At 40.1% G+C, this 23,222-nt stretch overlaps 1 protein-coding gene across 3 annotated transcripts in view; it reads left to right on the top strand.

The window, feature by feature from the left end:
• Positions 1-10,177, top strand: part of map4k4 (mitogen-activated protein kinase kinase kinase kinase 4) — a 51,493-nt gene extending 41,316 nt beyond the window's left edge. For 2 of the 3 annotated variants that reach the window (XM_051904964.1, XM_051904965.1), the window contains 5 exons: positions 1,275-1,375; positions 1,787-1,936; positions 2,035-2,194; positions 6,439-6,578; positions 8,040-10,177. In XM_051904964.1, the coding sequence (XP_051760924.1) occupies positions 1,275-1,375; positions 1,787-1,936; positions 2,035-2,194; positions 6,439-6,578; positions 8,040-8,123 (635 nt within the window). In that variant the 3' untranslated portion in view covers positions 8,124-10,177. Of the gene's footprint in view, positions 1-1,274; positions 1,376-1,786; positions 1,937-2,034; positions 2,195-2,708; positions 2,762-6,438; positions 6,579-8,039 lie in introns of all 3 variants that reach the window. The other variant, XR_007931538.1, reaches the window with a different exon arrangement.
• The last annotated feature ends 13,045 nt before the right edge of the window (positions 10,178-23,222 follow it).

Below are 23,222 nucleotides of genomic sequence, written 5' to 3' on the forward strand. Positions count from 1 at the left end.
TGCTAAATCAATCAAATGCTTGCAGTATATCCAGAATTCAGCAGCTCGTGTTCTTACGTATACTTCATCACGTCAGCACATCACAGGCGTGCTTTATAGTTTGCATTGGCTTCCTGTTCAGTCACGTATTGTTTTTAAAACTCTTACACTAACATACAAAGCTATGCATGGAATAGCCCTTTCTTATATTTGTGACTTAGTCACCCTTTACACGCCTTCTCGTTCCCTTCGGTCTGCTGATTCTCTTACTCTTCAACAGCCTCCCTGTAGATTCAGATCTATGGGCGAGAGAGCTTTCTCCGTCGCTGCACCCAGGTTATGGAGTAACCCTTGCTGTTAGAGATGCTCCTACATTAGCCAGTTTCAAGAAGCTGTTAAAAACTCATCTTTTTAAAATTGCTTATATGGGCTGTCATTAATATTCTATTGTGTTGTACTGTAATGATTATTTTATGATTCATAGTTTCTTCTTTGTATTGCAGTATTAGTATTGTGTTGTTGTTTTGTATTTTATTTGTTTGTAACGCTTTGGGCTTTAGAAAAGCGCATTATAAATAAAATGTATTATTATTATTATTATTATTATCACTATTAGCTCTTATTGACCTAGGAACATGTTCTATACCAATTATCTTCAATGTACTTGGGCTACCATGATTTTCTCTTTATATTGAAGAGCCATACGATATAAAGGGTTACAGACTCAAATAGCATTGGTGCACTACATACTACTATTTTTAGGAAAGAAACTGGTAGAAATACTATTTTAAGAGCAGATAGCTTTCACCCCTCATGGTTGACCGATAATATACCCTTTGGACACTTTCAGAGGTTAAAAAAAATTTGTGACAAGGAAGATGATTTTAATTTTAGGGCTCAAGAAATGACTAAAAGTTTTCAGGAACGAGGGTACAAAAACGGCGTGATTAAAAAAAGCTTTTAATAAAGCAAGAAATATCAGTAGAGATGAGTTACTAGTACAAAAACACAAACCACAAGATTCTGACAATTCTGTTTATTTTGTTACACAGTATAGTACAGAATTTGCTAAATATATGCACCATATTAGCCTTTCATAGATTTGTGTACCGTTACACCCCTAGTTCATATCCAAAAGATTCTGTAAAAAAAAGTCCTGATTTGTTATTTCTACTCTGCAGAAAACACCTTTAATGAGGTATTTTAATGAATTATTGATCTGATTATCTGCATCTGTTGCACCTTTCATAGTTCACAGTACTGGCACTGATATCTGTTGTTTGTTTGGTCTGTAGTGAAGTACGAGAGGATCAAGTTCTTGGTTCTGGCCCTGAAGAATTCAGTCGAGGTGTATGCGTGGGCTCCCAAACCATACCATAAATTCATGGCTTTCAAGGTGACCAACCTAATATGTCCATGAGAGCGAGTCAAGCGTGATTTGATGTGCTGTTGTTTTAGTTTTTAGAGTCCACACCACAACAATAACGATAATGACATAGAGGAACGATGTTGTTGGAATCACTCTGAAAGGGATTTTTTCCCCCATCTGATGAACGATAAAACATTGACAGCCAATCAGAATCCGTCCTGCTTTAAAGAGCTCGGACATTTAACCGCAGCACACTTACAATAAACAGAACGATATTGTGCGTTGGTGTGGACGCTAATACAGTTATTATACTCATCCTTGGTGTGAAATGGATTTTAAATTATGTATGCTGATATTTATTGTAAAATTTAAAGACATCTTGAAGAATCTCACAATGAAAGCATGAAAAAACGATGACATTTCCCCTTTTTGTGGTAGTCCTTTGGTGATCTGGTGCACAAGCCACTGCTAGTTGACCTCACAGTTGAAGAAGGCCAAAGGTTAAAGGTCATCTATGGGTCCTGCTCTGGGTTTCATGCCGTGGATGTAGACTCAGGAGCCGTCTATGACATTTATCTGCCAACTCACGTATGTATTGATAGTGAAAAGCATTAGTTTGAACTTTTTAATCTAGTTTTTTCCAGCAGTGTTTCTCACCCTTCTTCTTCCTCTCTCTTTGGTTTCAGATTCAGACGAGTATTCAGTCACATGCCATCATCATCCTGCCAAACACTGATGGCATTGAGCTGCTGGTGTGTTATGAAGATGAGGGCGTGTATGTCAACACCTACGGCCGCATCACCAAAGACGTGGTGCTCCAGTGGGGCGAGATGCCCACATCTGTTGGTATGTTAATCACGCCTGCAGTGCTATTCACTCATTACACTCTATTGTTACAATATTTTTATTTTTAGAAAGACAAGTACTATTTTATTAGTAACTAACGGTCAGTATGTTTGCATGTAGCTATAATCACGCTGCAGTGGTTTTTGCATAGTTGAGCTACACTGTCCAAGTATCCATGACTCAATGCGTGTTCGGATATGTGAAGCATTAAATGCACCTGCTCTGACAGGTGTTGCGCGACGAGGCCAATTGCTGGCTGATTTATGCAAATGAAATGAGCAGCGACTTTTGAGAGCAACTACCAATGGGAACAAAGTCAGCGGAATTGCATGTGATCCATATCCTGTCTCATTACTGTAATGTATCGTCAAGACGGAGAAGTTAGTCAGTCGGTGTATGTAGTTGATAAATTAAGCTTCTTATGTTAAAGGCTACACACCTCAAACCAACTGTTTGTCGGGGGAAATGGCTCCGTGCTTGTTTTCTCTTTTTTTTTAATCAGCGTTCTCTCCAGCCTACAGTACCGTTGGACATGGACTTTATCCAACTGCACAACCCTGCAGGCTGGTACATTGTTTCTCTTTTATATTATACATTTATCACTTAATCCGTTTATATTTAGTCTTTCCTCTCCAGAATGTTTATTTTTAGCAGAAAGAAAACTGTCAGCAACAAGTCAAGCCTTTATTTGTTTAACACTTTATACAATAGAAATTGTTTTAAAGAAGCTTTTAAGGGATAAATGGGAAAATAATGATTCAATTCTGCTGTAAAGCAGCTCCAGGGAAAACAGTGATGTCATCGTCCATCTCAGTTCAGTTCTCATCCAATACTGTCAGTGCAGGCAGATCAATAGTATTGTTGACTATCAAGTGTCCCCAACTAAGCAAGCCAGAGGCAACAGTGGCAAGGAACCCAAACTCCATCAGGTGACAGAATGGAGAAAAAAACCCTTGAGAGAAACCAGGCTCAGTCGGGGGCCAGTTCTCCTCTGGCCAAACAAACCAACATGGTGTGGTTATGATTCCAGGCTGCATCACAAGTCAGACTGTAGATTGGTATCATTCATAATATTTCATCCAGTTCCCTCTGTTTGAAGATTGTGATACATTAAGATAGCATATGCTGGGGAGACGCCGAAACTAGTCATAGAGTCTGTGCAGAGGACTTGTCTGGTTCTCGTGGTCTTTACTGAGGATCTGTGCCAATGGCTGTCGAGGCCTTCACAGGGGTCTGTCTCTAAGGTTTGTCTAGTCATGGTCTCTGCTGACATTCAGGGGTGTTGTGGTTGTCCAGGTGCAGGTCCATCATCTGATCTGGATAAGGACCGGATCCCACTGGCTACGCTAACCTTGGGATAAGAACAAAACAGAAAGACTAACATAAGCGTTGATGTTATTCTTCTTACAATGTAACAAGTATATTGGGTGTTTTGGGAAGTGTTCCCAATTATGGTTGACCTAATTAATGCAGCCTAATAATCCTTTAACGGATTTGAATTATAGAAATGTGATGGTGTGTTGTGTATGCTAGGTTAAAGAGGTGGGTCTTTAGTATAGATTTTTAACTGACAAGAGTATGTCTGCTCCCAAGGGTATCATGTACAGAGTGAACAGCAACGGTCCTAGTACTGAGTCTTGCGGTACTCCATATTGAACTTGTGATCGATATGACATCTCTTCGTTTACTACTACAAACTGATAACGGTCAGATAAGTATGATTTGAACCATGACAATGCAATTCCACTAATGCCAACATAATTTTTGAGTCTTTTCGAATCTCTGATCAATAGTGTCAAATGCAGCACTAAGATCCAGTAACACTAATAGAGAGATACAACCACGATCTGATGATAAGAGCAAATCATTAGTAACTCTAATGAGAGCAGTCTCAGTACTATGGTACAGTCTAAATCCTGACTGGAAATCCTCACAGATACCATTTCTTTCTAAAAAGGAACATAGTTGTGATGATACTACCTTTTCTAGTATTTTTGACAGAAAAGTGAGATTTGGATCAAGTTTAGTTTTTTAATGAGAGCCTTAACTGTCAGCCTGAAAGTTTTTGGGGCATATCCTAATGACAAATGATAAATTGCTAATATTAAATAGAGGATCTATGACCTCTGGAAGCATCTCTTTCAGCAGCTTAGTCGGTATAGGGTCTAACATACATGTTGTTGATTTTGATGATTTAACAAGTTTAGTTAGTTTAGAAATTTAGTTGGAAATTGTTCCTTATGTGGTCTACAACGCACTGATGTTATACAGTAGTAGGCGGTTGCAGGAAAGGAAATTCATAAAGTCATTGCTGCTGTGATGTTGGGAAATGCAGAAACACTATCCTTCCACTCAATGCAGAATACCTCTAGTTTTGTTTTCTTTAGCTGCGTTCCATTTTCCGGGCTGCTTTCTTGAGGCCACGGGTGTGCTCGTTATATTCTGGTGTCAAACTGTTCTCCTTAATCAAAGGAGCAACCGTGTCTAAAGTGCCGATAGTTTCTGTTGCAACGTTGTGTTCTTCTAAGCTTTCTGGTATGCTAAGGCGATGAAACTGATCAGAAAGATTATTTATAAAGCGATCTTTAGTGGTAGAAGTGATGGTTCTACCGTATTTGTAACAGGGAGGCAGTTTTGCAGCCTTGGTTTAATGTAGTATACACGAGACTAGATAATGATCTGAGATGTCGTCACTCTGCTGCAGTATTTCAATGCTATCAACATCGATTTCAGTGTGTTGATATTAAATCTAAGGTATGATTACATCAATGAGTGGGTCCTGACAAGGATTAAGGATTTTTCAATGACTTTGGATTTCATTAAAATTTGATTTGAGACTGTTAAACATCTTTTGCTTGTGTTCAGTCCCGCTCGTGACAGAAAGACTCACATGGCCTAATAAGCTCATCGCCACAGTATCTTAGCATGATGCCACTGTCCAGTGCCATGAAGCGGCCAACGTCGGCAGAAGGATTTAATGGCAAGACATGACTGTGCTCTCACCAAAATCCTGGCCTCCTTTCATTCCATCTTCCAGCAGTTGCACTCGTTGTTGTCTCCTCAGATCTCATCCAACTCTTCAGCGGCTCCAGCACCTCATACTCAATGTGGCAGCAGAGCCTTGTCTTTAACCCTCCGGCAACGCTTTCCTGGTAATCCTAGTGCCTGTCGTAGGTTCCTAACCCAGTGTACCCTGATGTTTGAGCTTCAGCCATCCTCCTTCCCCTTGAACCAGTCAAATATGGCCTAAATCATCACTCTCCTCTCGGGAAGGGCCTTGTCATAGGTGACAGCTTTGTGGTAGGTTTGTTGTTAGCTGAGTTTAAGCCTGTATTTGACCCTACTATCGTGAAGTGTCCAAGTGCTGCCTTCACCTCTAGCAGGGCAGCTGCAGTGTAGCTTAATTTGCCATCCAGTTTAGGACCATCACAGCGGAGAGCAGCCGGAACAGTGAGGCCCAGGAAGTAGCTTTCCGGACACTACAGTAGCTATGAGTGAGGCTGTGTGACATCTAGAAGCACTGATAGATGAATCTGCGTGTGGCTGGATATTCACTTGAGGGAAAGACAGCTAGTTCATTCCTCCTACTCTAGAACCCCTGCTGATAGGAAGGTCGACTCCTGCACGGCGAGACTGAAGAATGAAAGAGATGTCTATACTGACGTCAACTTGGCCTTTATCGCTCAACCTGCCCAGAGCAGGGGCCCGTTTCATAAAACACGTTTACCAAATAATCCAGGATTATTTCAGTAAGTGATTTATTGTCAGTTTGCTTTGGTTCAAAATGATCAGACTAACTGAAATAAGCCTAGCTTGTTTGGCAAACTTGTTTTATGAAACAGGCCCCAGGTGTTGTAAATAGTCACTGTTATGTGTTTTCCCAGTCAACGCTCTTTTAACCAAAAACCCATTAACTGCAGTGTCTAATTACTAAACAGAAGAGTTCAGAGGTCATCCCTGCTTCTGGGGGACCCACTGTCCTGCAGAGTTTAGCTACAACCTTAATCAAACACACCTGAAGCAGCAAATGGAGCTCTTCGGGATCACTTGAGAATACATGTGCAGGTGAGCTAAAGCAGGATGGAAATAAACTTTGCAGGACAGTGGGTCTCCAGGAGCAGGGTTTAGGAGCTCTGCAATATAGCTCAAGACAGAGACTGAATCGAGCCTATCATACATACCAGTTAGTGTGTATTTGTTAACAAATTGTTATTTCTCACCTATATTTTTTGTTTATCTTGCAGCTTATATTCGCTCTAACCAGATCATGGGCTGGGGAGAGAAGGCTATAGAGATCCGCTCTGTAGAAACAGGCCACTTGGATGGAGTTTTCATGCACAAAAGAGCACAAAGACTAAAGTTTTTGTGTGAGAGAAATGACAAGGTGAGTTTTTGCTGTGAAGTCTATAGGCTATATCTGTGAGGTTTTTATGAATCTCTCAAAAACACGCCCTAAAACACTGCATAAAGAAAATTATAAAGCGTGCGTATGCACAGATCTGATCTTAGAGTGTGTGTACACTTAAATCCACGCCAACGCTCATATTTATAAAAACATCTTTGAAGTGGGAAAGTGCTTACCGCCACGTCAGGGTCTGAACAGACATACGCTCCTTTCCTGGTCAGATTCCTGCAGGTTTTTGGAAATCTAAGCTATTCTTGCAGCTCTCCATTCTTAATGAAAGGATTTGGACGATGACTGGTGATCTTTTATATGTAAATGACATTAATTAGGTGTCCTTTAAAATGTGGAGAACTGAAACCATTTAGCTGCGCACAAGTTCAAGATCATTTGCGATTTATAGATTTCACATCTGAAAGAGAGGCGTACGCTCGTGTTCTGTGTGTACGTTCATTCTATGAATCCCACGTACGCACATCTGAGGAATGATCGTAAGATCAAATTTAGGACGGTTTCTGCGTAACATTTTATAAATGAGGCCCCTGCCGTTTTGTGAATCCTGCGTTAAACTCCCCGAGGTTTGAGAAGCAGTCTTCAGTAAAATGGAGGGAACACAACAAAAGATTGTACTGCTGTGGTATTGTTTAAAAAATGAATTTTCCCTGGCGTCTGCGCACACAATAAGTGGGCGGGCAATATGATAATGTTTCGCTGTGACATCACAACAAAACGGCTTGGGATTCGTTTTACAAATGACTCGTTTAATTGACTCTGAGTCGACTCTTACTTTTGAGAGACAATAACTTTATATACGGTGCACTTTCAGATTTAAAACTTTGCAGGATGTTTTCATCCACTTAGAGCTATGTTACACACTACATGAAAGGTCATTTTCAAACATCCATAATAGGGGCACTTTAATTCTAATTGCTGTCTTTTAAAAATGACAAAGATGTATTATTTCCATGTTTTTTTACTGCTTTCAATTTCTGCTTATTGAAATAAAATGGTAATAAGAACCTGATGAGAATATAGAGAGAACATCACCAGACTCTCTGCAGTAATGAGAGGTTTTGTTGAAAGATGTGCTTCATAATAATCATGTAAAAAAAAAACTTAGTGCTCCTTAAATGGGTTTAATTTTCTTTCTGCAAAATATCACTGATTTAGGGCAAAATATGACCTGTTCCTGACAGGACATTAGAGAGGTGTGGATCAGCTCTAACGTCACCCGAATCTGCTGCTAATAATAATTCACCCACCCGCACCAATCAGCTTTGATTATCTGTTCAAACTGTAACCTCTGAAAGAACGCTCCACTGGTTTCAGCTGTTTTTTACTCTTGTTTTAGTATTTCAGTTTGAAATAGAAACATGTTGAATGTTGTGTAAGTATTCAGATGCTGTTGTATCATACCGGTGTCTCTGTCGTTGTTTCCTGTAGGTTTTCTTTGCATCTGTGCGTTCTGGAGGCTCTAGCCAGGTCTACTTCATGACTCTGGGTCGGACCTCCCTGCTCAGCTGGTAATCCACGGCGATGAACAGCGATGAATCTGATCTACCAATGAAGTTTCTTAAAGTGATCAGCTGAGGCCAGGCCACACAAACGGCCAGAGCCCGCTGAAGGACTGACAAACACCAACTGCGATTAGACAAAAATTGAATCTGCGTCCTTTTGCAGCGTGCTGCATGGGAACTGGCTTGAGTATTCTACAGTATTATTGCTAGTCTGTGTAAATGTCTTTCTCTAGAGTTTAATAAAATCTGACTCCGCTGAGAGGAACGGTGAAGTTCTGCTGTTGTGTCTCTCAGTCACAAATAGTGTCATAACAATGGTGAAACACAAAATGGCTTTTTGTCCTGTATTTTTATTTATGGGTTATTTATTTCTAGGTTTTTTTTTTTTTGTTATTATTCATTTGTTTTTACTAAGCAGAGTAGTTCCAGTAATGTGGAAGATGCCGGAGAGGGTTAAACATTTCCTGACAGAATTCTAGTGTTCCCAACCTGAGCTTTATGGAGCATCTTATGAAGTCAGCTAATGGTCATGTGATGTCAACAGGAAGCAGACAGCTGCGTTAGCTTCGGGTTTGCTTTTGGCACATTAAAAACATGGATTTGGATTAATGTCAGTTTAATGTGGACTGTCCTGTGGCACTTGGTTGCCTCTTCTCTTTTCCTCATCTATTCTTGTCTTCTCTCATTTCCCTCTTCCCTCTTTTTTTTTTCTTCTGCCACACGTCTGATGACACTGGCCTCATTCCTGCATTGAAATGACCAATGAAAGAGGTTTGATCAGTATCTGTTTAACAAGTAGAGAAGTGTGCATCAAAACCTTGTGTCCCATCCTTGTTTTGAAGAGCGTATGTGAGGAACTGTGAGTGAAAGCTCGTTCTGGCATCTTATGCATTGGACTTGAAAAACTTGTCCTGAAACTGACCCGAACGGTCCACTCAACCAGACCGTCGTTATAAAACTGACATTTGATTCATTCTGTATGATTGTTAATGAAAGAGTTTTTTGTTCCAAGATATTGTTTATCATCAGACAGAGATCATGTTAAACCGAGAATACAAACCTGAATCTCAGACTGAGCTGCTCAGAGTTCAGACATTCTTCTAACATAATCTCCGTTATGGAAACATTACCTTACATTTTCTGAGAAAGAATGTGTTGGTCATGGACTATTATTATTATCATTTGTAACTGAACTGTATATATTTAATAAAAGGCAGGACTTCTTTCATACGCTTAAAGCGTATGAAAAGGAAGGGATGAGCATGCATGAGTCACAGACAGCTTCTGGTGTTTATGGGTTTTATTATTATTATGGTTTTAGTTTTCTCTCTCTGCTTTTTCTTTTTAAAGTTTGTACACACACACACAAACTTAGTGAATCTGTTGGATTATGTCTATTATGTTTATGGAGTTATTTTCTCTTTTTAGTTCATGCCTCACTTCTGCTCTCCCCACATAAAGTATTTATAGATTTATATGTTCTATAAGTTCTACATTTCAGTTGCTTGTGAAAATTAGTATTAGATTTGATTTTAGTATTTTAACAAAGCTATTAAACTTTTAGTGAGTTAAAAGAAGAACATGAATTGTGCCAGTGGCAAAAACTAAAAGTGAAGCATACGTTTAGAAACACACAAAACTAAAGCTGGTTTGGCGCTCTTTTTTTCCTCTAAGCTTTAACTCTGAAAATCCCTCAGTCCTACACAGTTAAGAACAACTGTGGTGTTTCAGTTATTGGACCTGAAATAAATTCACCTGGAACAAAAAAAGAAGAAAGGTTTAAATGCAAAATTTTGTAAATCTAATGTTCATTGTTGTTTTATTTTAAGATATTGTTTTTTATATATTTCAACCATAATTCTTGTTAATTAATAATAACAATAATAATTCAGATGGTGTTTCCTCAGCGCTGCTTTGACTTTCTGAATATGTTCTTGGCTGACTGGTTGTCTGTTTTTCAGTCGTGGCACTGTATCGTACGTCCTCTCTGTATATGACAGGAAGTCCTGTATTTTCCTGATGGTCCTTTTGTTTTTCTTTGAAAATAAATTCGGTTTACTTTAAGGAGTGATGCACGTTTAATTATTCCTCTTCATAAAGGAATCGGTCACTTAAAAAATGTCAGGAAAGGACTTCTGGGGCCAGTTGCATAAACTTAGTCACTATATTAAGACTGTGTCTTAAGAACTAGTTTGACCAACTTGCAGTTAACCAAGGGGTAATCAATGTAATTATATATTACACAGTGTATATTTAAATTACACCAGTCTACCTTTTTATGTAACGGACTTTAAAACATTAGGACCACTCTTCAAGAAAAACATAAGTGTCTTAACTTTTAAGACTAGTCTTAAGTGGTTTATGCAACCAGCCCCTGAGAACTGCTGAAGGTCAATGTCACACACACACACACACACACACACACTAACTGGAGCCGGTCCCACACCCATGTAATAGTCTAGGCTTGGAGAATATATGAGTAGCAGATGGTATGCTTAGCAAGGCCTGAACCAATCCCTTTAATTATATACAGTACGTGTCTTGGGCATTTCAACAACCCAAGGGTCTAACTTTAACCTTTCATTTAAAAGTTATCTTTGATTTCAAATAAAACAGTGGGTCTCTTTCACCAAGCATCCACACGCACAAATTTGTGCGTGACATTTTCACAAACAAATTATGATTCATCAATAACTTCTTAAAATGTATTATAAATTTACAACAAAAAAAAAATGTAGGAACAACTGAAACCTCTTGTACACAAAAATCACATTCTGGAGGCCTTAAATTTTAAACAGATGTAGATTATATATCATATATGTTAGTAAAAGAGTAAGAAAGGGTGTGTTATAGCTCGAGCTGTAAGGTTCCTCAGCATAAAGGCACAGATACACGTATGTACAGCTGGCCAATCAGTATAAAAGGTGTTTATTGAGTTGAACTTGTTTTGAGGATGGCACACTTGTCATAGAGAGGTGCAGGATGCCGTAAATTTATAGGCCAGCCTGGAAGTTGGCATCACACTGGTTCCCTTGACAAAAACCCAATTGGGTTTTTCTGTAGGCTTTTGGATTAACGCAGAAAAATAACCTCTGTGATCAACAAAAGTTTATGATACTTACAGGTTTTGTCCATCTAGATAATTTTAACAAATTAACTTTTATTAATTCTAAAGCCTAAATACAATAGCAGAAGTAAAAAGCTAAAGACAGGCTATAAAAGGTAACACTTTAGCTTAGGGTCCAATTCTCTCTATTAACTAGTTGATTATTATGCATATTACTAGGATATTGGCTGTTTATATAGCGCTTTTCACAATACATATTGATTCAAAGCAGCTTCACAGTGATAATAGGAAAATTATTATCGAGCTAAAGTTGGTTTTTGATTGAATCACTTCCGTTGTAAAAATTGTTAATTATTACTTTAGGGGCCGCTTAAATGACACCTTTCCTACTGGAAAAACGAATACCTTTAATGCATTATTGCCGTTCATTTATGTGTTTAGTCTATAGGTTTGCGTGTTTGAGTGTGTGTGTGTGTGTGCAGAAGCTTGGTCTTTTTTAAAAAAGTGAAATTTGCCAAATTACTTTACTGGTCCACATAATACAGAAAAATTAGTTGTGTCCGCAGATCTATGCGAACTGGAATTATTTTGATAATGTTTTATCTATACATAGGGAAAGGAAAGGGAAATGGGCCTTCGCAGGAGATAGATTAGTTGAAACGTCAGGGCTGCGTTATCGTCATGTCTAGATGCAGGTCCTTCATCTCATCTGGATACGGCCTGGATCTGGCAGGCTGCGGCAAACCTCGGGATAAACAGACTAATATTAGCGTAGATGCCATTCTTCTTATGATGTAGCGAGTACATCAGGTGTTACGGGAAGTGTTCCCGGTTCCAGCTGACCTAATCTATGCAGCCTAAACATTTACGTGATTTGAATTACAGAAGTAGATAATGTGTTATGTGTATGCAAGTTTAAACAGATGTGTTTTTAGTCTAGATTTAAACTGACAGAGTGTGTCTGCTTCCCGAACAATGCTAGGAAGATTGTTCCAGAGTTTAGGTGCCAAATAGGAGAAGGATCTACCACCTGCAGTTGATTTTTTTTATTCTAGGTATTATCAACTGGCCTGAATTCTGAGATCTCAATAGACGTGAAGGACTATAATGAATTAGGAGCTCGCTCAGGTACTGGGGAGCTAAACCATTTAGTGCTTTGTAAGTAATTAGCAAGATTTTAAAATCTATACGATGTTTAACAGGAAGCCAATGCAGTGTTGACAGAACTGGGCTAATATGGTCATACTTCCTAGTTCTAGTAAGAACTCTAGCTGCTGCATTTTGTACGAGCTGTAGTTTATTTATCAGGTGAGCAGAACAACCACCCAGTAGAGCGTTACAGTAATCTAGCCTTGAGGTCATGAACGCATGAACTAACTGTTCTGCATTTGTCATTGAGAGCATATGTCGTAGTTTAGATATATTTTTAAGATGGAAGAACACGGTTTTACAGATGCTAGTAACATGGCCTTCAAATGAAAGATTGGTATCAAAGAGCACACCCAGGTTCCTAACTGACGACGAAGACTTAACAGAGCAGCCATCAAGTGTTAGACAGTATTCTAGGTTATTACGTGAAGAAGTTTTTGGTCCAAAAATTAGAATCTCTGTTTTTTCTGAATTTAGTAGTAGGAAATTACTTGTCATCCAATTTTTTATATCAGCTATGCATTCTGTTAATTTTGTGAATTGGTAAGTTTCGTCAGGGCGTGAAGAAATATAGAGCTGAGTATCATCAGTGTAACAGTGAAAACTAACGCCATGCTTCCTAATGATATCTCCCAAGGGTAGCATGTACAGAGTGAACAGCAACGGTCCTAGTACTGAGCCTTGCGGTACTCCATATTGAACTTGTAATCGATAATGACATCTCTTCGTTTACTACTACAAACTGATAACGGTCAGATAAGTATGATTTGAACCATGACAATGCAATTCCACTGATGCCAACATAATTTTCGAGTCTATGTAAAAGAATATTGTGATCAATAGTGTCAAATGCAGCACTAAGATCCAGTAACACTAATAGAAAGATACAACCACGATCTGATGATAAGAGCAAATCATTAGTAACTCTAATGAGAGCAGTCTCAGTACTATGGTACAGTCTAAATCCTGACTGGAAATCCTCACAGATACTATTTTTTTCTAAAAAGGAACATAGTTGTGATGATACTACCTTTTCTAGTATTTTTGACAGAAAAGTGAGATTTGAGATCGGCCTGTAATTGACTAATTCTCTAGGATCAAGTTGTGTTTTTTTAATAAGAGGTTTAATAATAGCCAGCTTAAAAGTTTTTGGTACGTATCCTAATGATAAAGATGAATTAACGATATTAAGAAGAGGATCTATGACCTCTGGAAGCATTTCTTTCAATAGCTTAGTCGGTATAGGGTCTAACATACATGTTGTTGATTTTGATGATTTAACAAGTTTAGACAATTCTTCTTCTCCTAAAGCAGTGAATGAATTGAATTTTTCCTCAGGGACACTACAATGCACTATCTGACACGATACTGTAATAGACGGTTGCATGGTTATAATTTTCTGTCTAATATTGTCAATCTTGCAAGTAAAGAAGTTCATAAAGTCATTACTGCTGTGCTCTTTGGAAACATCAGAAGTTGAAGATTTATTTCTTGTTAATTTAGCCACTGTATCAAATAAATACCTAGGGTTGTGTTTGTTTTCTTCTAAGAGATTTGAAAAATAAGCAGATCTAGCAGTTTTTAAGGCCTTTCTGTACTCAATCATTCTCTCTCTCCACGAAATGCGAAAAACTTCTAGTTTTGTTTTCCTCCAGCTGTGCTCCACTTTTCTAGCAGCTCTCTTAAGAGCCCCACGACTTCAAACGTCACCATCACTATGTTTTCTGACAAACTCTTTCAGTTTTTATCTAAAATAAATAAATAATAAAAAATGTTTGCAATTATAAGCACAAGGAGGCTGTAAAAGCAGACTGAGCTTAGCTGTTAGTCCCATTTAGTGACTTGTTGGTTACTGCCTTTTTCAAGACACTTAGCAGCATAAAAAAAAATCATGAGTTGGCTAATGCTGATGTATTTTATCTCGTAAAATAAAACATGAAAGTATCCCTTTTTTATTGTTTGCCTACAGTATCAAATTAACATTATCACATCATATATTCATGTTACAGGTTGTACGAAAACTAGAAGACAAGAAGTAAAAGATGAAAACGTGAAAGTATCTTGAGTTTGTGTTAATCACAGACCTTATTTAGCCATTTAACCAAAAACCCATTGACTTCAGGACGATGGAACCCGAAGTGCTAAAATGCAACTCGTTTCCAGGTTTTGGCCTATACTTAAGAGTTTGTAGACGTTTCTATTGTGTCGACCTTGATTTATTGCAATATTGAGGTGTTCAGTTTTATTTTGATTTTACAAAATAAACATGATTTCTCATCTTACAAATCAATATTTATTATTTTCACTGCCATGTCTCTCAGGTGTCCAGGACTAGTGCATCTCTGAGCCTACATTCAGCATGAGTAAAATACTTAAGTACTGTTAAAATGAGATAGACTTTTACTCAAGTCGTTTTGGAATTGGTGACTTGTAACTAATGGAGTAATTTTCACTGTAAGGTATCTATACTTTTACTCAAGTATGGTTTTCAGGTACTCTTTACACCTCTGCATCGGGCAAGCGGTTAGGCAGAAAATTTTCATGAGAAATTCGAATGTGTGTATAAATACAAAAAAATGTTTTATTTTTTAAAATTATTTGTGTCATATCAGCATGCCAGCAAACTGAACAGCACACTAAAGACCTAGCAACACTCCAAACGCCTTTAGTGACAATCATCAAATGTCCAATACACAACAGTGCTTTTGATCTGCCTGCATTGACACTATTCTTTAAGAGATGCTGTGCAGCCAAACAATGTACCAGTTATCAATGTAAAGCTGCTTTGACACAATCTACATTGTAAAAAGCGCTATATAAATAAAGGTGACTTGACTTGACTTGACCTGCACGACTCCAACGAATGCTGCTTCAGCTCCAGCGATACAACATCACCCTAGTCTACAAAAAAGGAAAACACATGTACATAGCAGACACCTTGTCACGAGCCCTGACAAGCATCCGTACAGCAACAGTCCAAGGAGGAAAACACCTCTGTGGTAATGAACGTCTGCAATATCTCACCATCACGACCCCACTCTACAAATTCTTGTGAACACAATCAGACAAGGATGGCCAGCCAAACTGCACAGTGTTCCCCCAGTAATGCTGTCGTTTCACCCATACAGATATGAACTGGTCACAGACGATGGAATTGTGTGGAAAAGCCACAAAGTTGTCATCCCATAAATACTACAGCTGGAATACACACAAATTATACACAGGGTTCCCCTGGAGCTGAATCTGATGAGACAGACAACAGAAATAAAGTAAATAAATAAAGTGTATTTACAATTTCCACATGGAACTTAAAACAACACAATAAAACTAGAATAACTTAGGCTGTTTAAAAGCGTGGAGTCCATTAGCACCATACCCTAAAACAGTCCTTGAGAGTCCTAGTAGCGTGCCTCCCACGTCGACCCCTGGTTTCCCTCCGACCAATGATCCCACTGCCTCAACCACTTCACGGACTATCAACAGAGCGACCAATGGGGAATTCTGTACCACCACTCCAGCTGGGCCAGACTTCGACACCATCTTCTCCATCCTTCCCTTCTCCAGAGAGCAGCTCATAGCTCACAGGGTGATGACGACACTCTCCAGGGACTTACCATCTCTCCCTCCACTCCACCTACCGACAGGATCGAAGTGCGGGACCACCAAGGCGTGCTGTATTGGCAGATCCAGAAGGGCGACAACAACTGCAAGATCCAGCTCATCGACCCCAAGACCCTGATACAGCAAATGATATAGCACTTCCATCGAAAAACCCCAGAGAGACACCATAGACAGCTGAAGACCCTCCTGAGGATCCTGAAAGTTGCCTGGTGGCCCACGATCCGCAGCGACACCTGGAGATTCGTCGGTGACTGCAAGTCGTGTGGGGTGGAGACCAAGGAGTGTGCTGTCATCAACCCTAGCAGCAAACCACCTCATCCACCTCATCACCGTTCATCAGCTTCAACATCATCATCATCCACCAAAGAGACCCACAAGCCAGATAGGAGGAAATGCCGGGGGGAGTGGCGTTCCAGGAAGGCTGGATGCTACAGGACCTTGGGAGGAATGGCGTCACCGACCCAGGACATCCAGGCTGGTATCTGATTCCACCTCTCTCTAGTGTTCTTCCCCGGGGGGCCGAAGGCTAAGGGGGGGGGACTATGTGACACTGTCACATAAGACACATGTTTTATCCGCTCAATATATATAACATGATGGTTTTATGTATATTTGAGTTTTAATTGGGTTACATGTTGTCCATTTTATTCCTCTTACTTATTTTAATGTGTGTATGTCTTTAAATGTGTATGGGTCTGCCTGTCATGTGACTGATCACATGACAGGAATCAAGAAGTAAGTCAGTATAAAGGAGGCAGCATGGCAAACAAACGAGGTCACCAAGGAAAACGGCCACAAGCTGGATTGTGGAGTTGTTTTTAAGGACTTACCTTTCCAGCACACCACATCACTTTCAGTGGATTATCACTTCTGTGGACTTTGTATATACACCGGTGGACACTTTCACATTGGGACTTTCAGCACACTACTAGGACACTTAAGGACTGTTTTAGGGTATGGTGCTAATGGACTCCACGCTTTTAAACAGCCTAAGTTATTCTAGTTTTATTGTGTTGTTTTAAGTTCCATGTGGAAATTGTAAATACACTTTATTTATTTACTTTATTTCTGTTGTCTGTCTCATCTTTTTAAACACTCCAAAAGCTCACACAGTTTAATCTGACCCCATTTTAATACATGTAAACTCGACCGATTGGGCCGATCGTTACAAATAAGAACTGCTCTAGTCCAAAGACTCTCTTCAATATTCTTAATGCTACTCTCAATCCGTCGGCCTGTCTTGTTCCTGGGGTTTCTTCTCCATCATGTGAAGAATTTTTATTATTTTTTGATAGTAAAATTAGGGATCTCTGGCTGGAGATAACTCCCTCGTTTTTTTTAATCTGTCAAACCACTTTCTCTACTACCTTTTTTAGCCAGTTTAAACTAGTTTCACTTTCAGATTTGCTGGAAATAGTTGAGCAGCTTAAACCTTCAGGCTCGTCTTTGGATGTTATTCCTCCTTTTTTATTTAAGCAAATATTTATTGATGTTGCTCCATATCTTTTGATCATAATTAATCGCAGTTTAGAATCTGGCATTATGCCTGACTGTTTAAAGCATGCAGTAGTTTACCCATTGCTCAAAAAACAGAATCTGGACTCGTCAGTTTTAACAAATTTTAGGCCCATTTCTAATCTGCCTTTTATCTCCAAGATTCTGGAAAAAATTGTTTTCACAGTTACAAAGTTTTTTTTTAGCTGATAACTCAATGTTTGAAACATTTCAGTCAGGTTTTCGTAAATGTTATTCCACCGAGTCTGCGCTTTTGAAGGTTCTAAATGATATTTTAATATCAGGTGATTCGGGAGATTTTGCAGTCCTTGTGCTCTTAGATTTGACGGCTGCTTTCGATACAGTCGACCATGCTATTCTTATTGATCGATTAGAACAATGCATTGGTTTAAGGGGTGTAGCTCTAGATTGGTTTAAATCATATTTTGCAAACAGGAGTTTTTCAGTCAAGATGGGTGAACATTACTCGAGTAATGCTTGTCTGCCCTGTGGGGTTCCCCAGGGTTCTATTTTGGCTCCTTTGCTTTTTTCTCTCTATATGCTCCCTCTTGGCTTGATTTTTAGAAAACATGGGCTGTCATTTCACTGTTATAAGGATGACTAATAGATAAAGAACTAATTAGACAAAGTGAACTAATCCTAAAGGTGACACTTACCATAGAGAACCGATCCTGCTCCAGTCGTGATTGCGAATCAGATGTTTCATCGTCGGAGTCAGGCTCGATTTGATACAGTAAAATCGATGCTATCTTTTCTGTCCATACATTGTATACGTCTTGTGAATTGATAGCTGTCATTCAGTTATGGCAGTGCGTGCAGTAGACCAATCACAAAGGATTGCCAGCTTACTCCGATCATGCAAATGAGTCAGCTTCCAAACAAGGGAACTTTTTTCAAATTGCTTTTATTTATTATAATAAAAATAACCAAAACACAAACAAAAACTACCCTAGGGGGGGAAACAGAGACTTGAGACTTGACTTGACTAACAACACAGGAGGGAATCACATGGGAGGGAAACATTTGAAGGACTATCTGGCACAGGGCTGCAAACACAAGGAGAATAAATAGGCAGGTAACGAGGGAGGACAGGTGTGGCAAATAAACCAATAATCAGGTAAGATGGGTGGGGTCAGACAATCGACAGGAGAGCACAAGGAAACACATGACAAACCATGTGTTCACACCAAACATGACACAAACATGAGTACATGGACAGAGAAAACAATCACAAGCCATGTGCTCAAACAAAACAAGACACGAACATGCAGCTAATGAGAACACTCATAAGTGTTCACACAAAACATGACATGAAAACACAGCCAATAAAACACGAGCCGTGTGCTACAGAGAACATGACAACACAAGAGTGCACATCAAGTGAAAGAACACACAACCCATGCGCTCACAATAAAGACAGAACAGGAAGCGTCAGTGTCCGAACCCCAGCATGAAACTGAAACTGAAATAGACATGAGTGGCGGGATCCGAACACCACGCTCCCAACATGAAACTAGACGCACAGACGAGAGCGCACGGCTCGAACACACTCATGACCGTACACTCACACAAAGACAAGACAATACAAGAGTGTCAGGGTTCTGCCACAAAACCAAGAATAAACTAGACCGAAGTGACCGAACCCTGACATTGTTAACATTAATGTATTAACTAACATGAACTAGCAATAAGCAATACATTTGTACAGTATTTATTAATCTTTGTTCATATTAGTTCATAAAAATCCAGTTGTTAATCGTTTGTTCATGTTACACAGTGCATGTTTTTTGTGTGTACTTTTAAATAATCCTATTCAAAATGAAAATAAATATTCTCTGTTCATGTAATCTGTATGAAAAGAGAGAGATGTACCGTTGTTCGTGTGTGACCTCATTAACGCTAATGCGAACAGACAGTACGCTATTTATATGGTAATGATCTGAGCCTCTGGAAAAGACTACCCCCCGGGGCAGACTCTGAGATGGACCTGGTGATGGGCTCCGGCTTAGGGACGGAGGTGGCTTCTGGCTGTAGCTCTGAAAGAGCTTGCTGGCTCTGGCTCAATATCCATGGTGGGCGTGGGCATTGAAGTCAGGTCTGCTGCGGAACATCTCACATGCTGACCGGGACACTCCAGGCTAGGATGATAGGTCCTGTCTGGAGCAGGCAGAGATGTGCCATGGAGTCGGAGATGATGTTGTCCTTGACGACTCCCACAGTGAGGAAGGATCCTACAGTCTACAAACTCGGCGAAAGGACATTGGTCCTCCCCCAACAGCAGCATCTGGCTGAGGATATCATCCATTCCGCTCCAGAAGAGATGTTTGAGTGTTTCATTATCCCTGTGTTAGAGGTCTAGGTAGAGGTGTAGGTGGGCTTGAGACGGGCCAGAACTGTGGAGTAGAGGCGGGCCTGGATCATAGGGTGAAGGGGTACACCATGGAGGATAAGGTGGTTGTGGTGAGGCCAGTGGAGATGTGAACTACCCAGTTGGAGCAAAGACCTGGGCAGTCCACCTAGCCCTGACATGGGGCAAAGAAAATTTGTGACTGGCCTCTGTGGCCATGACCATGGGCGACAATAGGGGGCAGATGCCCCCCCTTATGTTTCCCGGAGTGAGCCGTCAGCTGCAGTCCACTACAATTTGGAGCGGTTAAGGCCCGGGTATACTTCATTTCCCACGTTCCGCTCCGTCTCGAGCACAGTTGAACACCGTTATCCCTTCACAGGGATTCTCCATTACCATTAAATGGGTTTGGAAGTTTTTTGTTTTTACTAATTCGGGGTACAGACACAGTCTCTATTTGAAAATATCTAGGTGTAAGAGTTTCTATGTGTTGGGAGTTATCTGAATTATCTGACTTCTGTAACGTGAGGCAGCTAGCAGACGGTCGGTTTAGCCAGTCTGTCTGCTTCCTGACCTGGACCCCAGTTTGTCATGTTTCAGTTCTAAGACTATGTGCCATATTACTAGAGAGAAGAGCAGCACCATCCCGGGAGGGATGAATACCATCTCTTTTCAACAGGTCAGGTCTGCCCCAAAAGCTTTTCCAATTGTCTATGAAACCTATATTATTTTGCGGACACCACTTAGACAGCCAGCCATTGAGTGATGATAATCTGCTAACTATCTCATCACTCCGGCGAACAGGAAGGGGGCCAGAGCAAATTACTTCTCCTGACATTGTACTTGTGAGTTCACACACCTCTTTAATGTTAATTTTAGTGATCTCCGACTGGCGAAGTCGAACATCATTAGTGCCGATGTGAATAATAATCTTAGAGTATTTACGATTAGCATTAGCCAGCACTTTTAAATTTGCTTTGATGTCAGGTGCTCTGGCTCCCGGCAAACATGTGACTATGGTGGCTGGTGTCTCTATTTTCACGTTCCGTGTAATAGAATCGCCAATAACTAGGGCACTTTCAACAGGATTCTCAGTGGGTGTATCACTGAGTGGGGAGAACCTGTTTGATGTTCTTATTGGAACGGAAGAGTGGTGTTTTCCGCGGCTAGGCCGCCTCACCGTTACCCAAGTGCCCTGCTGCACGGGCTCTACAGCCGGAACCAAACAATGTACAGAGTTCACTAAGCTAGTCGCATCCAAAACAGTATCTGAAGCCCTTGCATTCTTACTATCCTCGATTAAAGTTTGGATGCGTGTCTCTAATTCTGAGATTCTCTCTGTCAGCCTGACTATTTCCCTACATTTATGACATGTAAATCCCTCGTCGCTGACAGAGAGAGCTATGGTAAACATGTGGCAAATGGAACAGGTAGCAATGCTGGGAGAGGATGACATGACTCACCGTGTTTGTAGACTGATCCGACTTACCACAGCTGTTTGAAGAACGCGTTGAAAAAGGAGCACGCAAGAGACTGTTAACAAGTTAACAAGCTAGCGCTGCAAATGCAAATGCGTTGTAACAGCGATTTAGATTCAAAGATTACAAGCTAGCGACGTCAGATTAGTGTGGTAGGCAATATTACATATAAGGTAATAAAAAAAAAATAAAAAAAAAATAAAATAAGCAACAATGAATAAAAGTAAGAGATTCAAAACAAAGCTATACAGAGTTACAGACGCAAACCAATCTGAACAGCGAGGCAGACAGGAGCAATCGAGCCAACAGAACATCAAACACAAACAGATCTCTTAAGATCTCCAATTCATTTGCCCCGCAATATCATAGCGCATCACCGCATAACCGACGCGCTGTAAGTGAGGATAATGAAAGATTGGTTAGATAGCATACTCCTCATTTAAAAAACAACTCGTTTAACACGAAATACTTCTCGATTCACGAAAAATACTATTTTTTTCTCACTATGGGCCACAAGAGAAATATTAAGAAAATAAATTAGATTCATCTCGTATCGTCTCTAAGAGGATATGTGCCGTTAATGCAGCATGCCAAAAGCTCAGTCATTTTTTACTTTTAGTTTCTGTAGCCGCGGCTCGTCTGTATGGGCAGGTGGGGCAGAGCCTCACTAAAATATTCATCCTAACATAGACCTCTATATACATTGAATTAATAATAAATTATAAATGTGTTCAGCATTCTGCAACAAATATTTTTCAGATTTTCTAGACTATTTTAAGTCGTAAAGTGAGCAGGATAAATTAAAATGTAGCGCATGGATTCGGCAGGCATGTGTCCATGATACTAAGCAGGGCAGCCGGTCTCAGAGCCCTCCCCAGCTCTACAGCGCCCCACAACTTTCCTATGTAAATCTGTGGTGTAAAATGGAACTGCAGCGCATAGAAAGCCATTGGATTTCTGGCTGCACCGCTTATTTTTAGGTAAATACACCTCACGTAAACCTCGCTCCAGTCCAGACCAAGACGGTATCAGTCCACTTCAGATATGTGTCCGCATCAGGTCAGTAATTGTTTGGCGTGTCTGTCCTTCATACGTGGAGTAGCGTATCAAGTTAAAGGTGCTCTAAGCGATCCTGGGTGGAGTAACTTCCTGTTGACTTTGGAATTGTTGTCAAACAAAACAGAGGCTAGCTAGACCCACCCTCCCTCCTCCTCCTCCTCCTCCCCTCCGTGAAACGCAATAATAATAGCAAGATAACGTTAGCTTCGCGTTTCACAGTAAGCATAAACAACGGCTCCGTCGTAAACAAATTTAGTCAAAGTTGTCAATAGGCTATAAACGAATTCATAACAAACAGTGGGTGAAAACAATCCTTATTTGTGTTTATATCCTTGTGTTGGTTAGGCGAACATGAACGTCCATTTAGAATAACAAAAAAATGGTTTAACTCACCTGTCCAGCAAAAAAAGAGTCACCTGAATGTTGGATTGAAAGCCCTTCTGCCGCCGGAGTTCTCGCCACCTTTCAAAGGCTTTTCCTATGTAAATTCGGGACTTTCCGTGTTCCTTCTCCTTTTCCCTTTTCTTTTCCAGGTGTTCATTAGAACGTCGTCTCTTTGGTCGTGTGTCGGCCATATCAAGATCACATAATTCGAACTTCCCTCTTTATGCTTCTCTCTTCTACACACCGCCCTTCATGTGCACGCGCACTAACCCCAAAACTCCACCCCCAAATCATTCTTGTCGGTTATTGGCTGGAGCACTGTTTATTATGTTTCGTGGCCCAGACTGCACCAGTTTGTTTTTGTTGCCGTTTTTGGAGCTTGTGGCGACTACAGAGACCTCGTTTTTTTACAGTGTGTTCAGGGGACAGGCAGCTAGCGGATAGTGAGGAGATGTTTGCTGTATGTGACAAAATGTTTCAGCCTAAAAA

This window comes from Ctenopharyngodon idella, chromosome 9 (assembly GCF_019924925.1).
Source record: "Ctenopharyngodon idella isolate HZGC_01 chromosome 9, HZGC01, whole genome shotgun sequence".
NCBI lineage: Eukaryota > Metazoa > Chordata > Actinopteri > Cypriniformes > Xenocyprididae > Ctenopharyngodon > Ctenopharyngodon idella.